This window comes from Zootermopsis nevadensis, unplaced genomic scaffold, assembly GCF_977971745.1.
Source record: "Zootermopsis nevadensis isolate Lab colony 2312 unplaced genomic scaffold, Znev_1.0 Znev_ptg000010l, whole genome shotgun sequence".
In the NCBI taxonomy this organism is placed as follows: Eukaryota; Metazoa; Arthropoda; class Insecta; order Blattodea; family Termopsidae; genus Zootermopsis; species Zootermopsis nevadensis.
The window spans coordinates 16,425,868-16,445,253 of record NW_028259142.1 but is presented as its reverse complement, the minus strand read 5'-3'; the positions used below and the strand labels follow the sequence as shown (position 1 = coordinate 16,445,253).

General features: G+C 40.0%; 1 protein-coding gene across 4 annotated transcripts in view; it reads right to left on the bottom strand.

Moving 5' to 3' along the window:
* LOC110830296 (ankyrin repeat domain family member sosondowah) overlaps positions 1–19,386 on the bottom strand; it is a 369,880-nt gene that overhangs the window by 40,172 nt on the left and 310,322 nt on the right. For all 4 annotated transcript variants that reach the window (XM_087346623.1, XM_022065022.2, XM_022065023.2 and 1 more), the window contains 2 exons: positions 4,514–4,549; positions 945–1,046 (listed from right to left, as the gene is read on the bottom strand). In XM_087346623.1, coding sequence (XP_087202749.1) covers positions 945–1,046; positions 4,514–4,549 — 138 coding nt within the window. The remainder of the gene's footprint in view (positions 1–944; positions 1,047–4,513; positions 4,550–19,386) is intronic.

Here is a 19,386-nt window from a genome sequence, read left to right as displayed (position 1 = left end):
CCCCCGAAAAAAACACGTACTGAAACTCTAGAGGCCTGTCTTCATATTAAACCACAATCTTCAAAATGTTTCTGTTTTTAAGTTAATTACAATGCAACAGTAATCACCGGACGTCCTGTAAACTTTAATTTAGAGTCAGCTCGGTTTAATAAAACAACAAGCATTTATGTCTTAAGTTTGTATAAAACAGTAATATTGGTTTAAAACAAAAATAGAGTTGCCCTCGACACAGCGGTACATGATCAGAGTAGAGAATTTTATATCAAGTGCATCTTTTATAACCGGAAATAGTATGGTTATTTAATGCCAAAAGTTCAAAGAGATGATATACAAAAAGTATTTTAATAAATCAAAGATTAACCAAAAAATCCTATATCAATTCAATATTTCTGATAACGGGGCCCAAATCGTGGAAATTTGAGCTATGTTTTGAGCAAGTTAACTTGTAGGCCTATTCACTACAACCAGTCATAAATAAAATGTGGATTCTTTTAGATTCAGAGCGATACGCGTCCTGATAATGGAAGCAGCAAGGACCTCCGAAAGTAAAATATAAAATTATGCATACAAACAAAACTGTTTACACTTTAACGTTGGTAAACTTCTGCCAGAGTACACGGCGCTACAACTCGGAAGACAACCGTATTCATCCTCGTCAACACGAGAAACTGAAATGTCGGTTAATATTTAAATGCTGAAGTGGGTGCAATTTCGATGTCAAATAAAATAATATGTAATTACAAAACTTCAAAATTTCAAGAGCTTTATCGACACAGACATCTTTGGCGCCTTCGAAACTAACTACAACACAAGCAACTATCAACGCACCTGGCAAACACGTGATTGCCGGACAATGCTGTTTCGAGGATAATTCTCAACGATAATTCGTTTGAACATCACATTTTGGAGCAGCTAGAATACGGAAGAGACAAGTTCTTTCCTACCTTGAACCTGGCGAGACGAGGATTGTCGGCAGCGAGCTTGGCCAGGGCCTGGTAGTTCGCCTGGGAGGAAAAGACCAGCCACTCCCGAGACTTCGCGTCGAGCTGCAGGAGCCAAAATTCTTTTTCAGGCGGGACATAAACCCACATCAAACAATAAATGCAAATTTGATAATAATATTTATCCTTCAGTCCAGAAAAATGTATTCAATATGGCATATCAAGACGACATCTCTCAAGTTTTTGCGGCCTAATTTGTGAGTTGGTATTATATTGTACTCATTCACAAATAACTCCGATAGGTTGATTTATTTGCGAATGCCTGAATTGTGAATGACTGTCACCTTCATGCACCATATTAAACGTCGTTGAGTGGGCTACACGGAAGAATAAATAATATTATAATAAAATCTTAAATACACAAGTTCATGCTAAAACACTAGAACACAAATGCATTCCACAATTCGACTCAGCAAATAAAACTTTCACTCCGTGTCAGCAATTTCGACTCAAAAAGGAAGGCGGATCATAAATAATACCTTCAAAAACTTTAGAGAGTTACTAAAAACTCAACTGCGTCTTCAGTTAGTCAGTGCAGAGCTTTTCTTGAAGACATTCCAAAGGTGTTCTTCACGCCAAATCAAGTAGGTCGCTGTCGCACTGTCGTCCGAGGTTGCTGTTGAACATCAATGTGATCCAGTAACACATTTAAGTCATCTGCGACTCATTGTTGCTCAACTATAACCTCGGTTCACACTGTTGCGTGACAATGGCCCCGGTCATGCGAATTGGCTACGTCCTAAAAATAATAACGCCCTGATGACGGAGGCATTATGACCTCCGAAACGTTGGTAATCATCGACCAGACACAACAGCGCAACAACCCAGAAGACAGAAATCTTCATACTCACCGCTGTGAAAACCAAAAATTTTAAGCGCGATGAACACCCGGAAATTATAAAAAGTCACTGAGAAGACAACGGAAAAAGATGCGGTTCCATAACTCAGTTTAAAATATAATTTATCGCAACAAATTTTCTCCTGACTACATCATTGCATCTACAGACGCCATTAGGATTTAAAAACAAAGATAAATAAACTAATAATAATAATAATAAGCTGGAGAGAGAAACTAAAAAAAAGTACCAGGAAGAGAGTGCAGAAAGAAACATTTGTGTTCTCTGCAATTTTTTCATGAATGTCTTATTTCGTTTTGAATTTATGATCGTCTAAATGGATATAAAAAATTATAGGAAGAAGTTATGACACCCATTTTTCTTCAAACGGTAAGGGTAAGGCAACAAGTTAATAATTGTTTTATTTAGTGATCCATTTCTGTACATAATTTCAACACTACACAGATCATTATTAACTCGAATTTGACGAACATTACCTCAAATATTTCTAATGCAAGAAAAAAAGGTAATATGATGATCTATCTCCTTACAAAATTTAACATCAACAAACGCCAATGGATCACCATTTCTAACTAACCTGAATCGCTTCTAATATGTTGTTTTACACTAAACAAAATTTTACAAACGTTGCGTATTGTTTGAAGACTTATTACTTTCAAAAACATTTCAGGGAACCTATATTAAGTAGCGTTTGTAAAGCTCCAGGCTCGGAAGTTCACACTTTCACCATAATACCCAATTTACGCCGGGAATTAAAACGTTATAAATATTCGTGTGGCCTCTTGAGATTCAAGTCGCACCACCTATCGTTCAAATACGTCAACAAATGGCTCGGTAGGAAGAAACAAGCCATGGATATCGTGATACATTTCTGTTTCTCTTTACAAAATCAGAAACGTAGGTTAAAGAAGTTCGATACGTACTAATTTTTATGCAAATCCAATCTGGATATAAAAAATAAGCAATACGAATATCAGGGCCGTGTTATCGTTAACAACGTAAGGAAAACAATTTCTAAATGAGGAATTCTAATCCTTCGAAGAAAATTAACTACCAAGACCAGACACTGTGGTCTGAACATGGATTGTATTTGAGAACAGAGTCCTGAGGAAAATGTCTGGACCTAAGATAAACAACGGAAGAACGAGAGAAGCTACCAGTACTAGAATCACTCCCATAAAACAGAGAGAAAAAACTCTTTTCTTTGTGTTCGGTATTTGACAAGTTTTTATACCTCGTTTTCTCCTCCCTGTCCTTTGTGAAAGGTAATACAATGCGGGGATTTGAACCCCAGTAACCCCAGATAAAATATGACGCTGTACAATAATCTAAAAAAAAAAGGATAAAAAGACCACCAATGAGTGAGGTCTGAGGACAGAGGTCATGACTTTCCTGCGACTCGTAAACAGAAGTGCGTGTTACACAAATGTACTTCATGATATGACACTTTACATTAGCAACATGGCGTCTAGTCGCCATAGCTTAATCCTTACACACTGCACTGAAAATAAATGGATTTGATATAACGGTACTAACATGCTACGTTTTCATACAGTCTTATTCGGTGTTGTGTAGTGTCGATTACAATTACAAAACATGTACTGGGAGACCTACATCAACAGCAGCACAGACAGCGCGAGGAGCCTAAAAGAGCCGATATACGAACTGAGGACATCAAGTGAGAAGGTTTACCGCCATGAAATCCTTGAATGTATAACACTACTTTGATTAAAACCCAATATATTAGTGGTCCTTATCTTGATCCATTCAAATCCAGTCCGCATTTTCACATTGTTTTATAAGACCAAGTTTAATATTATCTTTCCATCTACGCCCAGGTCTCCGAGCGGTGTGAGGGGCCAAATTTCGCATCCACATAACAAACAGTAATATTATAAATGAGACCCTACTCGTTCGCGTATTTGCGTATCGCGGTGTTGCTTATTAGCGAAAAAATGTTTGTTGTAGTATTTGTACATCGCGGCTTATATCCCTCCTTCTTCCGCGGTCGCTCTTGCGCAGGCTCAAGGAGTAGCACACAACAGCAACCTTCACCGTGACTCGAACACGGGACAGGTTTCTGACGTTCTGGCCTTAAGTTTCTGCCATTCTTCAATCGGGCTTAGTTTCCGGCATGGAGGAATTTAAGGGATTTGGGTAAATAATGAGGGGTATGAGACAGAAAAACCACTACAAAACAAATGCTTATGGAAGGAGATTCAAGATAACAAAGATTTGCCTTATGTCTCACAGCAAACAATTCTGTCTGCGCAATTATAGCTTACAGATATTGAGAATATATTATTAAAATATTAATTAATGTCCTCTAATATTAAAAGTGCATCGTTGCAAGAAAACTACGAGTGATAATAACATATTATTAACATTTTAAAGCATGTTGTTGGTCAATGAAATTTATATATGCAACCATAAAAGTAATACAAATAATTTGTTACACTTCAACCATTTTTTCGTTTAGTAACGTACATTTCAGTGACTCTTATGCCACATATAAAGAATGCAGTAGAAATTGTCATAATAGTAAACAATGGAGTGTCCTTCCTGTGGTTCATAAAATACCATAAACAAATGTACGCAGACAGAAAGGCAGCCAAGTGGGGGCTATTGTTTGATATTATACGAGAGGACACTTACCGTTGTAACAGAAGCGGAGTCATCGTCATCCAAACCCTGCAAAAACACAACAATAAATAAATAAATACAAGGGTCATCGTCTGTGACACACAAGCCATGAATATTACTTAATATTCTAACACAAATGTATTACACTCATAATTAAATGGAGCTACTTTGAAGAGAAATATGAAACTACTTCCATACATTTTGATTTAAATAATAACGTTTTGTATTCAGAACATATTAAGGTTAACCATTTGAAGCCGAAGTTAAAAATTTAGTCCATACCTTAAAGAAAACACAACACTTTATTACTAAGAACAACTGGTTAATGATGTTTATGGAAATAACAATCATTGTTTATTCTAAGAATCACAGCAAACTCGTAAATACACTATGTGGACACACTTTAAGTATAACAAAGTCTACATAATAGGCCCTACTGTAATTCAGCTAACTTTGCAGTTGCCATCTTCAAAGGATAATCACGTTCGCTAAATCACGGGCTCCAATTAACGAATTCTTTACAAGTGGTGTTTATTAAAATAAAACTTCTGTCAGCGTACTGTTTCCATGGTAATTCGAGACTTACAGTGTTTAAAAGCCACAAATAATATTTATTTTTAATTTTTGAGCTATGACAGGATATGCTTGTCTGGCAATACCGAAGGCCAACTAAATTACAAGAACATACTAGCTGCGACCTATGCTTTAAACGGGTCATCTCGTGCGTAGCAGGGAAAAGATTAAGAATCGACGTCGATGAAGCCCGAAAGCCACCGTTTTGCCCATCCTTTCTTTCCGCGTAGTTTTCGTGTCCTCTCTCATGTAACCTATAGCCCATCTTCAGTGGTTATCGGTTTGTGTCCATCTCCATTGTCCACCAGCAAATAACAACTGCTTATTGAAATGATTATAAAATCAATTCCCATGCCTATGCACTGCTGAGAAATGTCAAACCGTCAATCTGCACAGTGGGGATCCCCAGATGAAGGAACGCAGACAAGGTAAGTTTTAACACTGTGCGCTAGCCTACGCTCTACGCCAGACATATTTATATGGGTGCAGTCCGAGATGTGGGCCTATTCACATATTTATTTATTTTTATTTGCTTATCTCTCTCTCTGTCTCTCTCCCTCGGAATTTCAGAGGTTATTCTCACTTCTGGAAAACATACCTCATGATTCAACGTGTTCTATCAGTATGACGGAAAAGTCCGATGTAAAACTACGGACTATAAGACGTATATGAAGATGACTGCCGTATAGTCTGGTAGACATTTGCTGACATTTCGGAGGTACTTACTACCTCCATCATCAAGGTACCGGTAAAATTCTACCAGACTACATAGCAGACCACATTAGACTACAGACATCCCAGAAGACATATTTGTACCAATTAACTTTATTACGCGTGCTCACTATTCTCTTAATTTGATGCTGTAAAGAAGTCGACCCTGCGCCTAAGCACCACTGGTTGTGATAAGGCAGTCGGCTTTACTTCCACATTCGGGTGATTAGCTGATAGGTTTCTTTACAATATTATATTTAAAGATCAGTAGAGACGATTGGGGTCGAATGAAAGACCTTCTGAATACTAGCCTTGTATTCTAACCACTAGATCACCGAAACGGCCACTTGAAATAAAAATTCTTTCAGTTTCGTATAATGACAACCAATTACCTGAAACGGAACTGGAGTAAATTCCAGAAACGGCGTATACGAAAATTTCAAATATTACAGTTCAAAAGACGGACAACGCCAAACACTTTTTACATTTCATTTAATCATTTACTGAACTGAGCTCTATAAAGAAGGACTGAGAGTATAATTTCACGGATGCTTAACCGCGGCACCAGATGGAGGGAGGTACGTTGCCGGCTGCACACTCTGGTCGCTACACCTCCAGGGAGAATGCAGCTCGTTACGCGACTGACAGAAATATATTGAACGTGCCTGGAACAGAAACTCATCCATCTGGAATGTAACCTTGTGACTATACTGATCTACTTCAGACCTCTCTTAAGTCACAACAATCTTCCCGAGTAAGCGAATAATTTATCAGAAATCGATCCTGTATTATAATACTATGACGTATTCACATTTTCTTCGTGTTTAAATATCTCCGTCCTTCTTGTATACCCCTTTTTACAAAGTCTCAAATATTATTATGAAATGCCCATTTTTTAAGTTACTGCACGTTTCAGCATTATAAAACGACTTGCTTATATCTCGAAAATCTTTGAAAATATATATGCCCACAAACAATATATAATATATTGCTGGCGATGTTTGATTCCGTGCCAGTGGATTATTACAGTTCATCCGTTGTCTTCTTGTTGTCAAATGTGTCCGTATGTTTGTACGACATTAGAGTAACTTTTGTGTAAAATTAAGTTTTTATTTATATGGCATCTTACCTCCGCCATGTCGTGTTCATGGTTCTGTGTCATGTTTTGGAATGGAGCTGTGCTCATGGTGATGTTTCCTGTGTACGTACTTAAGTTCCTGAGTGAAATGGAGGGGACATGAAGAGAGAGCGGTAGTAATGTTCTGCTATTTATTTGCATAATTCCGATAAATTACTGCAAACATAGGATTATTATGGTCTATATTAAGGTCGTTCATATGTACCTGGTCTATATGTATCTGATTCGGAATACATATCTTTCTAAGCTATTTAAGAACTTCTCCTTTTCGGTTTTCCCCCCCACAATTTCCATGGTATGTGTTCCGTGTGACCTGACTATGCTCCCACGATCTAGTTTTAAACGTGCGACCTGTTTGTCCAATGCACTTCAATGGACAATCTAAACAATTTAATTTATAGAGACTTCTGAAACAATTTCTTGCCTTTCACGAATTTAACTGCGTACACACCCACTTTAGAGACTTAATCAACTACTGGTTGTCCCTCGATCACGAAAACCCAAAATTTAATCACAATTAGGTACGGACGCGATCGTGTAGAGGCGTCGACGTGGTACAGCAAGCTAACTGAGCGTTCCTTGCGGCCGTGTTAAACGCGGCTAATAACAACTGATTCGCGGTTTCCGAAATTCCTCCAGATAACCACAAAGAGCAGCTCACTAACGTGTAATAGAAGTAAGCACTCTGAAAACCTTAAGGACAGTGGTGTACTGACCTCTTTGACTTGTGCTCTTGGATACAGGAACTCCTAAACGCTCACACCTAACATGTTTCAGTAGAATTAACATCCGGTACCGTTAACAACCAGACAATATAGATGATCACTCACGGAATAAAAAAGATCGCTGTCTTCAAATGTCGCTTCTTACTGTACCAATATCAGCGTCACTTCATGCGTGAAAGGAAGAGCAGAGAGAAGAGAAGTAATAGAAGCATATATATTTTTATCAGAAACTTTTTTCTCCAAGCCCAATGAGTCTCAATAGGATTCGATCTTCAATGCGTCTCCCTTACGTCTAATACAAAAAATTCAATTTTAGAAATCACAGATTTTACTCCGGTCGATTCGGTCTGTGTCATATTACGCCACTGTGCACTAAGTGTCGGTTTCATAACTCATCTGTGGACTCCTGTGTTCTTCTTTATCACTTCCGCTTAATTTTCGTTCATCTTCTTTATGGCATCACGAACACTGACCACGTACTACCACAAAATATCAGTAAATGGACCAAAGACTTGGAAAAATTATCTTCGTGACTAAGTAACGCAAAATAATACGGACATACAATCACTTAAGACTGAGCTAACTAACTAACTAGATGGCTTACAGAACCCGAAGGTTCATCACCGAATTAACCAAAGCCCTCCACCGGACCCTGTCCTGGGCCAAAAAAATCCAGTCTCATTCAACTCAATCTCCCACAGATCCCGCCTGAGATTATCCTCCCATCTATGTCTAGGTCTCCCCAGCGGTCTCTTCCCCTCAGGCTTCCCAACCAGTACCCGGTGCACACCTCTTGTCCCATCCATGCGCGCTACATGCTCAGCCCATCTCATTCTTCTCGACTTAATCACCCTGACAATACTGGCGGAGGAGTACAGATTTCTAACTTAAGACTGAGTTGCATTAAAAAGGAAAATAAAGTATGCTACACGTCACGAACAAACCAATTTAAAGAAAAAGGTAAAAGCATGTAATTCCCACGTTCACACAGCCGTATTAATGGTGTTGGTGCAGCAACTGTCCTGAAAGTGACGAATAAATTTAGATCCACACAGACACAGAGTCTTTTGTGAAGGTCCTTTTTCAGCCTACGTAGGTCCTCTCGTATGTGTAAAGCTGGCGACGCACTAAATTGTGTATGTATTGATTATAAGACGTATTCATGTAGCTGAAGCTGGAACCAATCTGTCTTGATTGATAGAGTCTATCACTCGTAGACATGTACTTGACAGAGAACAGATGTTTGTATTATAGGCAGGCGGCCAGAAAATGTGCCAACTTCCCCACCTCAGACCCTTCTGGCTTCACTGGCACCTGAAAGAAAACTCATCAGTTTCTAGTTCCTATCGCGATCATATTACAGCACCAAGTGGATAATATACCTACGTACTATCTGACCTTCAACTATGTTCTTTTTGACTGCCTGTGTGCCTAGAATGCGACGACCATTTGTGTTCAAATTTCAGTTTTCCCTGAAAAGGATCCTCATGCAATGCTGAAGGAATGAAATCGATAGCGTACGTTCGAGTTCCAGGACGCAATACCCAGAATCGGCTAGCATGGTTTCGATTCATGATTTGTACTTTTCGCTTAATAAATTGACGCAAAATCTATCACGCAAGAATAAAGAAATTCACACAACATTTGGTTGAAGAACGAAATATATATATATATAATTTCGGGGACCATGACGCAGATGGAGGATGGTAATACGAGGAGTGTCCACAAAGTAAGTTTCCCACTCGTCCCACAGCTAGCAAACCTTATATTGCGCGAAGCGACTGTGCGTACGTGATAGAGCAATGACGTAGCATGGCGCATGCACTAACGGCACTTCCCACGTTCTCACATTAGCATCGTTGCAGCTGTTGAAGATGGAGGTTCTTATTCCAGCTCCCGCCGACTGTGAAGTGCGGTCAGTGATAACGCTAGGCCGCACACGGCTCGACGGACAGCAAGTCTCCTGCAGGAGTTCAGCTGGGAGGTGTTTAATCATTCACCCTACAGCCCGGACCTCGCTCCCAGTGATTTCCATCTTTTCCTACACCTCAAGAAATTCCTGTCCGGTCAGCGTCAGCGTTTTGAGAATGACAGAGAGGCGGAGATGGTTGTCACACAGTGGTTCCAATCCCAGGCGGCAGACTTCTACGACACAGGTATTCAAAAGTTTGTCCCACGGTATGACAAATGTCTCAATTCCGGTGGTGAATATGTTGAAAATAGCTGGACACTTGCTGTATCTGTTGCAATAAATATTTCCATGAAATTGTGTTTTGTTTCTGTAAACGGCCCCAGGGAAACTTACTTTGTGGACGAGCCTCGTATCACGGACCTTAAGTGCCGAAAGGCCTGCTATTCTGAATGCAATAATACAACTTTGGGACCTATAAAAGCTCGGGATTTCTTAACCATCAATAAAATATCAACTAATCAAGTATGACCCCGCACCATGGTGTGGGTTTTTGAGAATAAAAAAACGGACAGGCAGACAAATTTAGGGACGAGAACAACGGGGGCTGCTACTTCAAGTGCGGATAATTATCTGCATCGAACACCGTTATGAAACAACATAAAATTAAACGAAAAACCTTCATGAAAAGAGACTATAAATGTGCATGAATCGAGGAGATTAATCTGTCGTTTGCTGGCTCAAAATTATAGGAATATGTGCTATCAGTATTTTTTCATGGTCCTACAAACTCTAAGAGGGACAGAGGAGTTGATATTTGAATTTGGGGATAATAAGTTTTGATATCGGAGGGAGACCTATACCAATATCTCTCCTTTTCCACGGCACACAGCTTTCGGCTATGGAATTCGGTCCGATTCCATGAAAGTAAATTGCCTATAGAAAATTAAATAAAACATTTGCTAATGGGTTAAAACCTAAGATACGAGTGTAAATAAATCAATCAATACCAATCGAAGTAGTTGATTTTGTACAGCTCCTCGTTTTTTCACACAAACCCTGTGTTACCAGCGACGATAAAACACAGAGGGAAATGTACAGCTCGAAACCATTTCGTACCTACATACGCACAAGCGGCAATTGTTTGAGCAGGGCCGCGTAGGGGGGGTGGGGGTGTTCCAACAAGCACCTCATTAATCCCAATGGTCATATTTTCACTCAGTTGCAGTGACGTGGTGTTCACACACACATACACAAGAGTTATTTTTCATGTCTTATGGGCGAATTGATGAAATGTACATTGAAGCACACATTTTCCAATGAACGAGGCTTCTGACTATACCCATGGACAGTGGAAAGGGTACAGTTCACTGGTGACATTTAACGTAAATTATCCTACATTTCACCAAATACCAAAGAATTTCTAATCTCACCTGATCTATCTATACCCAGCGCATCGCTATTGATTCAGAAACATTAGAGATGAGAGTTACCGAGGCAGAAGTCGCTCTTAAGCGGGACTAAGATTCCAGTGAGTCATCTCTTTAGTTCATGTTCGTTATTTTGTTTCGGACATTAGAATGTACTGAAAGAAACAACGATAAATCGAATAAATCAGTTGGAACAAATTGTCAAAATCACCAATATGGCATGTTTAAGTGAAAACAAAGTGATTACCATACAATTTTTTTTTTTTGGGGGGGGGGGGGGGGGGGAGACGTTATTACGACCAGTTCTTCAAATTTTTCAAAACATTATTTGGCGAGGCCAATGATAACGGTAAGTTAACAATTCGTGATCATTTCATGTATACAACTCTGATTAATATTCTGCGATATCGCCTTGAGTAAAACTTCTCAAATTTTCGCACCGCAGCCAAGTTTATAGTTGCCAAGATCTAGAAACTATTTCATAAAGACGCTGGTAGGTACACTTACGAGGTGCGATCGGAAAGTTTCCAGACTGCGCGTATAAAAACCCGTACACTTATCTCAGGTATTAAATTCATCCATCACCCTCGAAGTAGTTCCCCTGAGAGTGAACACAACGATCCCAGCGCCGCTGCCAAGCCGGGAAGCATCCCTGGAATTCTTTCTTTGTCAGCCTGTCAAGCACCATCTGCGATTCTGCCTGAATCTCTTCTATCGTCTCAAATCTCCTTCCCTTTAGCTGAATTTTCATCTTTGGGAAGAGGAAGAAGTCACACGGAGCTTAGAAAGGAAAGTTGGGGTCGGTTCTTGCAAGATCTTTGAGCTCCTGACAAACGAGAAGTCGATTCTGCTTCTGGTCCTCAGACAGGATGCGTCGCATGTGGAGTTCTTCCTTTAGAATCAGCTGACAGGTCCCATAGCCTATCCCAACAATGTCGCACAAGTCGTTGATGGTACGACGTCGATCTTCGTGAATGGCCTGCCGAATCTTCGTAACATTTTCGGGCGTTGTGCTCGAAGATGGTCGTCCAGAACGCTCGTCATCATCGACAGAGGTTCGGCCATTTTTAAAACGTGAATGCCACACAAATGTTTGTGCACGACCCATTGCGGACTCCCCAAATGCTTGCTTTAGCATTTCATAGGTTTCCGTAGCCGTTTTGGCGAGTCTTTGGCAAAATTTGATTTGTTCATGAAAATCCGCCATTCCGAAATCGCAGGAGGGTCGGTGTAATGCACTACCAAAACGCCCGTAACTAAGAAACAAATGCTAATTCGATTATGCCGGCTGGCACACTGATTCACTATGAATGTAGGCCGCACCCCCTAGCGGCAGAAGCTCGTACTACATCCGGTTCGCCCTCAGTCTTGAAACTTTCCGATCGCACCTCGTATGATATACGAAACTTTTAACTCCCACGTTTCATCACGTACATTACCCTAGTAATGTATGTATATATGTACGTACATCCAATGACCCAACCGTGCAGCCAACCCGTCTCAAACATCAACACAAGAAATCAACTGTAGTTAATTTTATTTAAATGCATAATAAAATAGTCCTGATAACACCTGGGCGTTGGACGGATATATATATATGAGGCGATCTGAATTAACGATTATATGAAATCCTGATGATGGGGACGGAGTCTGTCCCTGAAACTTAGAATTTTAACGAAATGACACGGCTGATAGCCCGGGAAGATTTTATTAGTATGCACTCACTTCAAACATAATACGAAATCCCCTCAGTTTTGAACGTGAAGTGATGATAAACTTAGGGTACCAATCTGTTAATGGTTTTCTGTTGTTAGTGTCGGCTTACAACCCCTGCTGTGGTAATCCGAAACACACGCCGTTTAACGGATACCAGGCCCACCACATCGCATCTCATGTCCTACCAAGTGATCTGTATTCATTCTGTTTATACACGGAATATGGGAATGTTTTCTAAGTAATCAACGTCAAGGTGGAGGCTCTTCACTGAAAAGTTGATACTTACTCAGCTGGCGCGAAGGCCAGTGTCCTCAAGCGAGATAACTTGTGCTTAGCAAGGAAAGGGTTTAATTTTATATATGTATTTTTCGAATAACCATTACCAGTACCATACTGTACGGTGACATTGTCAATAGTGATCACTACACGACCTGATCGGAGCTAAAGTAGTATAAGTCAACAAATGTGCTAATTACATTTCCTAGAAAGTACACCAAATAACCCTCTACTTTTCGTACGGGATTAATGAAAAACCTATCTTTACTCAACATTAAACGCATTTTTCTTACATTAATCTAGCTCTGACGGGGTAATATACAAATTCTACGTGTGATCAAACCAAATTTGATGAAAATCCGTATATCTGTTCAAACGTTTTCTAATGAGGACAGGCATGAATAGGAGTGTTTCCTTAAAAAAAAAAACAGGCTAAATTCCGATACTGATAACATTTACTTGCCCACATTCTTACCTAGTCTAAACGCAATTTAAATATACACAATTATGTATCTAGAAAGAACGATGTTTAACCAACTCGCTCGTATGTTTTAACATTTTCAAACAAATCAGTTGTCAGACGCAACCATCCTTCATGTAGTCCACTCAAACAACAGAACATGTACCATCGAAACGTATTTTTACTATTCAATGATCAACAAAAAGTGTATGTCAGTTCTGTACCGAGTAGCCTTGGTCCTATACATAGACGCTGTAATTAAAGTCACACTTTATTTTCCGAACGAAGCGTCACAAACAAAAGTCCCATGGTCTCAATGTAGGCTGCAGCCTGTATTGAGCGTTCCGTGTAGGACCAGAGCATGCAAATATAAAATACACATGTCAAGTGTAAGCCTTATGGCCTCGGTACTGAAGCCATAAAACATGACAGGATAGGACGCTGAACACCAGGATAGTGCTCTTTACGTACATTATCAGAGTTCCATTAAAAAAAAACATTGCGAAACGTGTCCCATTTGTTAGAGCTGTTACGACTTGGCGTGGCCTCTCTACCACCCTTTGGTCCATGATGGCAACGTTTTGTTGTATTTGTACTGTATGTATGTTACCCCACCCTACCCTATGGTCCTATTCGCCTGTAAAACTAAATTCTAAACCCACTTCCGTGGAGCGACGTCAGGATGTAAAGCTCATGCCGGATGCCGGGGATGAGAGAGAGTGCATTCAGCATAGTACGGACATGTTTTACCTTTCATACCGACCACGTTAACAAGTTTGTGCAATTACCAGAGTCCCAGAATGGGGGAGAACACCCCCATCGGCTTCAAGGGGGTGAAAACAACAACAGAGGCATACAGTGAAGTTGAGTGGGGGATTTGGTCCAGACGGAAGAGGGTGAAGGCTAGATGGCGGGTGGGTTATACTGAAGGCAATGTGACGACAATAGCTAATGATACAGTAGTCCAATTGAATCTGTGTTTTTGTTAGAAAGGCCTACAGCGTGTTGAACATTCGATTCGCAGTAACATGCCAGGATGCCACCATATCACGTCCTCTTGAACTGAATCCACCATCCCATTGCCCAGCAGCTAATTCTCACAAAATAATGTATAGACAATACGAAAATATTAGAAGTGTTTCCAAAATGCAGTACAACAATTTTAAAACGGAGCCAGTAGAGAAAAATTTGTTTCCAACACAAGAAATAATGAGCTGTAAATCATCGACACTTTCAGCTAAAATAATAGTGCAATTAAAATGAAGTCATACAAAGTTCATATTCCACTTTTGCTTTCATCATGTTCCTCACATGGGTCATGCAAACTGTACAACAGAATTTATATTTATGGAAGTGAAAACATTACACTCTTTGTCGTCCAACTGACACAGGCAGACGGCCGCGTTGTCGCCGTGCAAGAAACACCATCCACACAACGCTAATTGTCACGATATGTCAGAAGATCATGACCACAGTGTACGCCTGTATTAATGACAGTCCAGGAAACTTCAGGTCACCCTCGAAATCGCGTGAAAGCACGAAGATATATTCTCATCTGGTAAAACAAAAGACAGTGCAGGTCGTAATTTCACTTTATATTTAGTTGTTTATACGCATCAAATCTCATGTCGTATTTTAATCCGTCCATACCACGTACGAGATATGTCGCTTAGAAGCAATGGCCCTTTCGATCTGAATTTATTTGATGTTGGAGAACATCATCACTTGAGCTGTTTGTGGCTTTTTCGTTATATAAAGTAGAACGCCTCGGTTATCAAGACGTACAAATAAAACCACTAACTGTGTTAAGATAGATATAAAGATGTCCTAATGCGTAACTAAAAAACACGATCTCCTAACCTTACTCCGCCAGACTTGGTATGCTTTGCAACTATATATTTGTATCCCCAATATATTACGACCAATAAGCTGTGAAAAATCGCGCACATCTTTCCATTCCTTTACAATTTTATTTCGGTCAGATACTGGTCTACTTTTATTTAACTTACTTATTCGCGGTTTAACCCTACACAAAGACGCTGTCAGTAGCCCAATAAAAGGATGACTGTGAATAACGAAGTGAAAAGAACAAGGAAGCCGTCGTTGCCTTGTTTAAGGAATTTAAAACAGTATTCAAGCATTCCTCTTGGAGATATAGAAAAACCACGAAAACCTGTTACGCCAAGATTTGAATCCGAGACGAATACGAAACAGTGCTAACCACTTAACCGCGACGTTACGTTACGCTAATCTAATTTTAACAAACTAGCTTCGAGTAAAAAATCTCTTATGAAATAATACTTCCATTATTTAAAATCTGTTAAAACCCAAACGTGACAAACACTAATTGAACTTACACGTTCTGTAAAATGTATGTTCGTATTTAGTAATTTCAGACATAAAACTGATGTCCATAATGTGCAGTTAATCCAAGATAATCACAGAACTGTACTGCAAGGAAAGACTAGCTGACAGCTATGCCAACATAAGCATAAAAAATACCCTGGAATACAGAAGTGTCAAACGAGATATATGAATCCTGAACTTCAACATTTTGATAGCTGGTAGGTCTGTGTTCTGAAGTGCACGAGCCTTGTCAAACAAACCTGGTGGATTAACATGTCACCTACACACATGTCATGTTCTCCTGCAAGGAACAACGGACTGCTAACAAGGCATATTTACATACCAATAATAACCGACGTCCCTCCAGATATGAATCTAGCTAATCAACTGGCTGTGCAACTAAGGGGCTTAATTATTAAGTCTTAATCAATCATTAAGAAATGTTTGCTTATGACTCCCAGTATCTCTCAAGCTTCACTGCTGGGTAGATTAATGTTTGTCAACATTCTCACTTCACGTCACACATAGTGCTACAATTCAATAAGTCGAAGCACACTAAATCATATGTCAATATCAAGTTGTGTATGTTGATTAAGCATGTCCTCAGCTACGTAACTCGGCAACGTGCTGCAATACCGGGGTTCGATTTCTGGTACGACAGGACTTTTCTCCACTGAATGTTCTTTAGGCATATAGGGTACTAAAATGTATTGTAAAATAGCAAATTTTACGAAACGCTGAGTGTTGTGATTTTGTTATACATTTGATATCTTCTCGTGCTCTGTCCCCGTCTAGCTGTAACAGATGCGGTGGGAAGACGGCCGGCGTCCTAACAACTTGAATCAGAGAAACACAACTTTGGGAATTGCAACACGCAGAATTGCGGGAAGGAATGCAGGGAGGGTTAGTAGTTACGAAACTTGACAACTCAGTGGAGAACTGGTTCATGCGCCTTGAGAACTGAGGTTCTCAAGGTGGGTAGTGACTCCGCGTAGTCTTGTAGGTAGTTGCTACGTTCCGGAGGAATACAACATATAAAAATGATTCATACAATATTTCCGAGTACCTTGGGAAATGTCAGGTGTTCTATATTATCAGAAAAAAAATGCCAAAAAACTGCACAGAAGACCTAATACCACACAAAACACAGCGGAGCTAAATCTGGAGGTTAACCTGCTGCTATATGTTTATACTCAGAATACGTACACAAAATTAAATAAAATATCAAAATAAAAACCACCTTACAACTGTCGCAAAACTTGTATAAATGTTTATGTATCACATGCTCAAAATATGTCAAAACGTAAATATCTACGACAGTAAATCCGACACAGCTTGTCCAGCACTGACCAAAACTTGAGAAGTCGCCTGCTGTCGGTACAGGCCACAACAATTTGCGCCGCGAATAAGCAATAGCGAATTCAAATTCTTGTCAGGAGGAGACAGACTTTCACACAGAAGATGTAAGAGCTTTGGGTATCCATGTCAAAACTGAGGAACAGACACGGATATGGAAATCAAACACCAGCTTCGGTGTGCACGATTCTAACTAAAGGAAATGCAGCTGAAATATGTTCCGAATACATAAGAATCTATAACTACACAAAAAGCAATGTTGGTTGCTTGGTTGGTGAACATTTGCTGTTTGTTGTTAAGGAATCTGGGGCCTTATGCTTATGAATGCGAGTGTTATTAACGCTGTTGTCATGGTACGGCAATCATGTGATCTTAAGGGATTTGAGGTTTTATGGGATAATATTACAACCGTTAAGACAGCCGTGGTAGCTCAGTCAATATAGTGACTGACAGAGGATTTTTTCTCTAGTCTCTGCGTCCAGGACGACTCTGGGGCCAACCCAGCCTCCCAATCAATGGGTACTGGGGTTTTTTCCCGGGGGTAAAGCACGGCCGGGGCGTGACACTGACCACTCACCCCCATCTAGTGCCGAGGTTAAGAATGAGTCGGAGCTATACCTCCACTCCCTCCAAGCGCCTACATGGCGTGTAGTGGGCCAGCTTTATTAACTTAATATTATAACTGTTACCATGGTAATGCTGTTAAGGAATACCTAGTATGTTCATGTCACTATAAGCCTGCTGACTTAAGTATTAACCGAGGAGATGGCTGTCTTTTGGGATGTTCCGCCGTTGGGATCTTGAGGTTTCAGAGCATTTTACTGACTCCATCGCCATCCTGAAAGTAGCTATGATACACATCCGCGAAGATAGAAAGATGATATTGAAGTTTATACAAATGAACTTGCGAATAAGCGGAATGAATTTCATTTGGCTCATTATGATATCCAGCAGAGGGATTATCGAAACACGGTAATGAAACTTAGGATTCATGTGCAAGAGAAATTGATTGACCTACTGAGTTAACTTCTGAAGAGGACTCTGTAAAGCAGCTAATGTCCCACAAGCCACTAGATGGGCAACCCTGTTCCGTATCGTAGGAAACACAAGGGTGAGGATCAAAGTTAACAGATCGTGTGCAGACGTGCAAGCTATGAATGCATATAATCTTTCGAGACTTGCAGGCAATATCAGATGGACTACGTATTAGCTGGTATGGACACCCACAGCTACGATGACTTGCATGTAAAGCCACACGTTGGTGGGCTATGAAGTTAGTAGCATGGAACCACATTTCTTAACGAACAATGAAACCAAATTATTCTCTACAGAAGATGATCGTCCTCCGAGATGTTGTGGCGTGCAGGCGGCCCTGATGATAGAGGTAGCAAGCACCTCTGAAACGTCGGTAAACTGTAACAAGACTATACGGCGCAACATCCCATAAGACAGTCACCTTCACATTCGCCGCTGTGAAAACCTAAAATCTCAACTGCAAATCGCATTCAAAGTACATTTGTTAAGTTCCTTTAAAAGAAAACGTGTCCACGGCAACTGAAGCCCGATTCCTCTCAAACGCACCGACATAAAACCGACCACTGGATTCGCCCATAATAGGCACTACCATAGTCTCGCTTGCATTTCTTGCTACCAGAGTTGCCACCGTCAACATTTCGATTGTTTTTCGCATCGCACGAACGTCGCATTCGTACATTCAAGGGTGCCTAGCACTGGCTGTTATATTATGAGCAGACTGATAGATGGATAATTGATTTTTGGTCAGTCAGATGATGTTGATAATAGTATGGACCAACATTAAATTCGCTCAAATATTTATGGTGAAGGCATTTTGGCCAAATAATAAATTTTATCGAAATACTTTCCAGAATGACAACATGGCCTCCTAAATAAGGTTATGATAAACATTAACCAGTTGTTGAAAAGTCGTGGTTTCGCTCAGTTGTTTTGTTATTGTTGTGATGAGCTTTATAGATCACAAGCCACTTCTTTACACTTTCCAGCAGATGTGACTACATTAAGTTAAAATGATTTTGTTTCAACTATGATCGCTAGATGCCAAATGTACAGTGAACGTGCAGGCCTCTCTATGTAAGGGCTATGAAGTTTTGTATACAGACAGACACAACTATATTCAGTTTTAAAAAGTTGTAAGCCATAACGAGGGGAAAACAATAAGTAGTAAGACGAAACAAGATAACGAAAGCAAAGAGAGCACAAGAGGAAC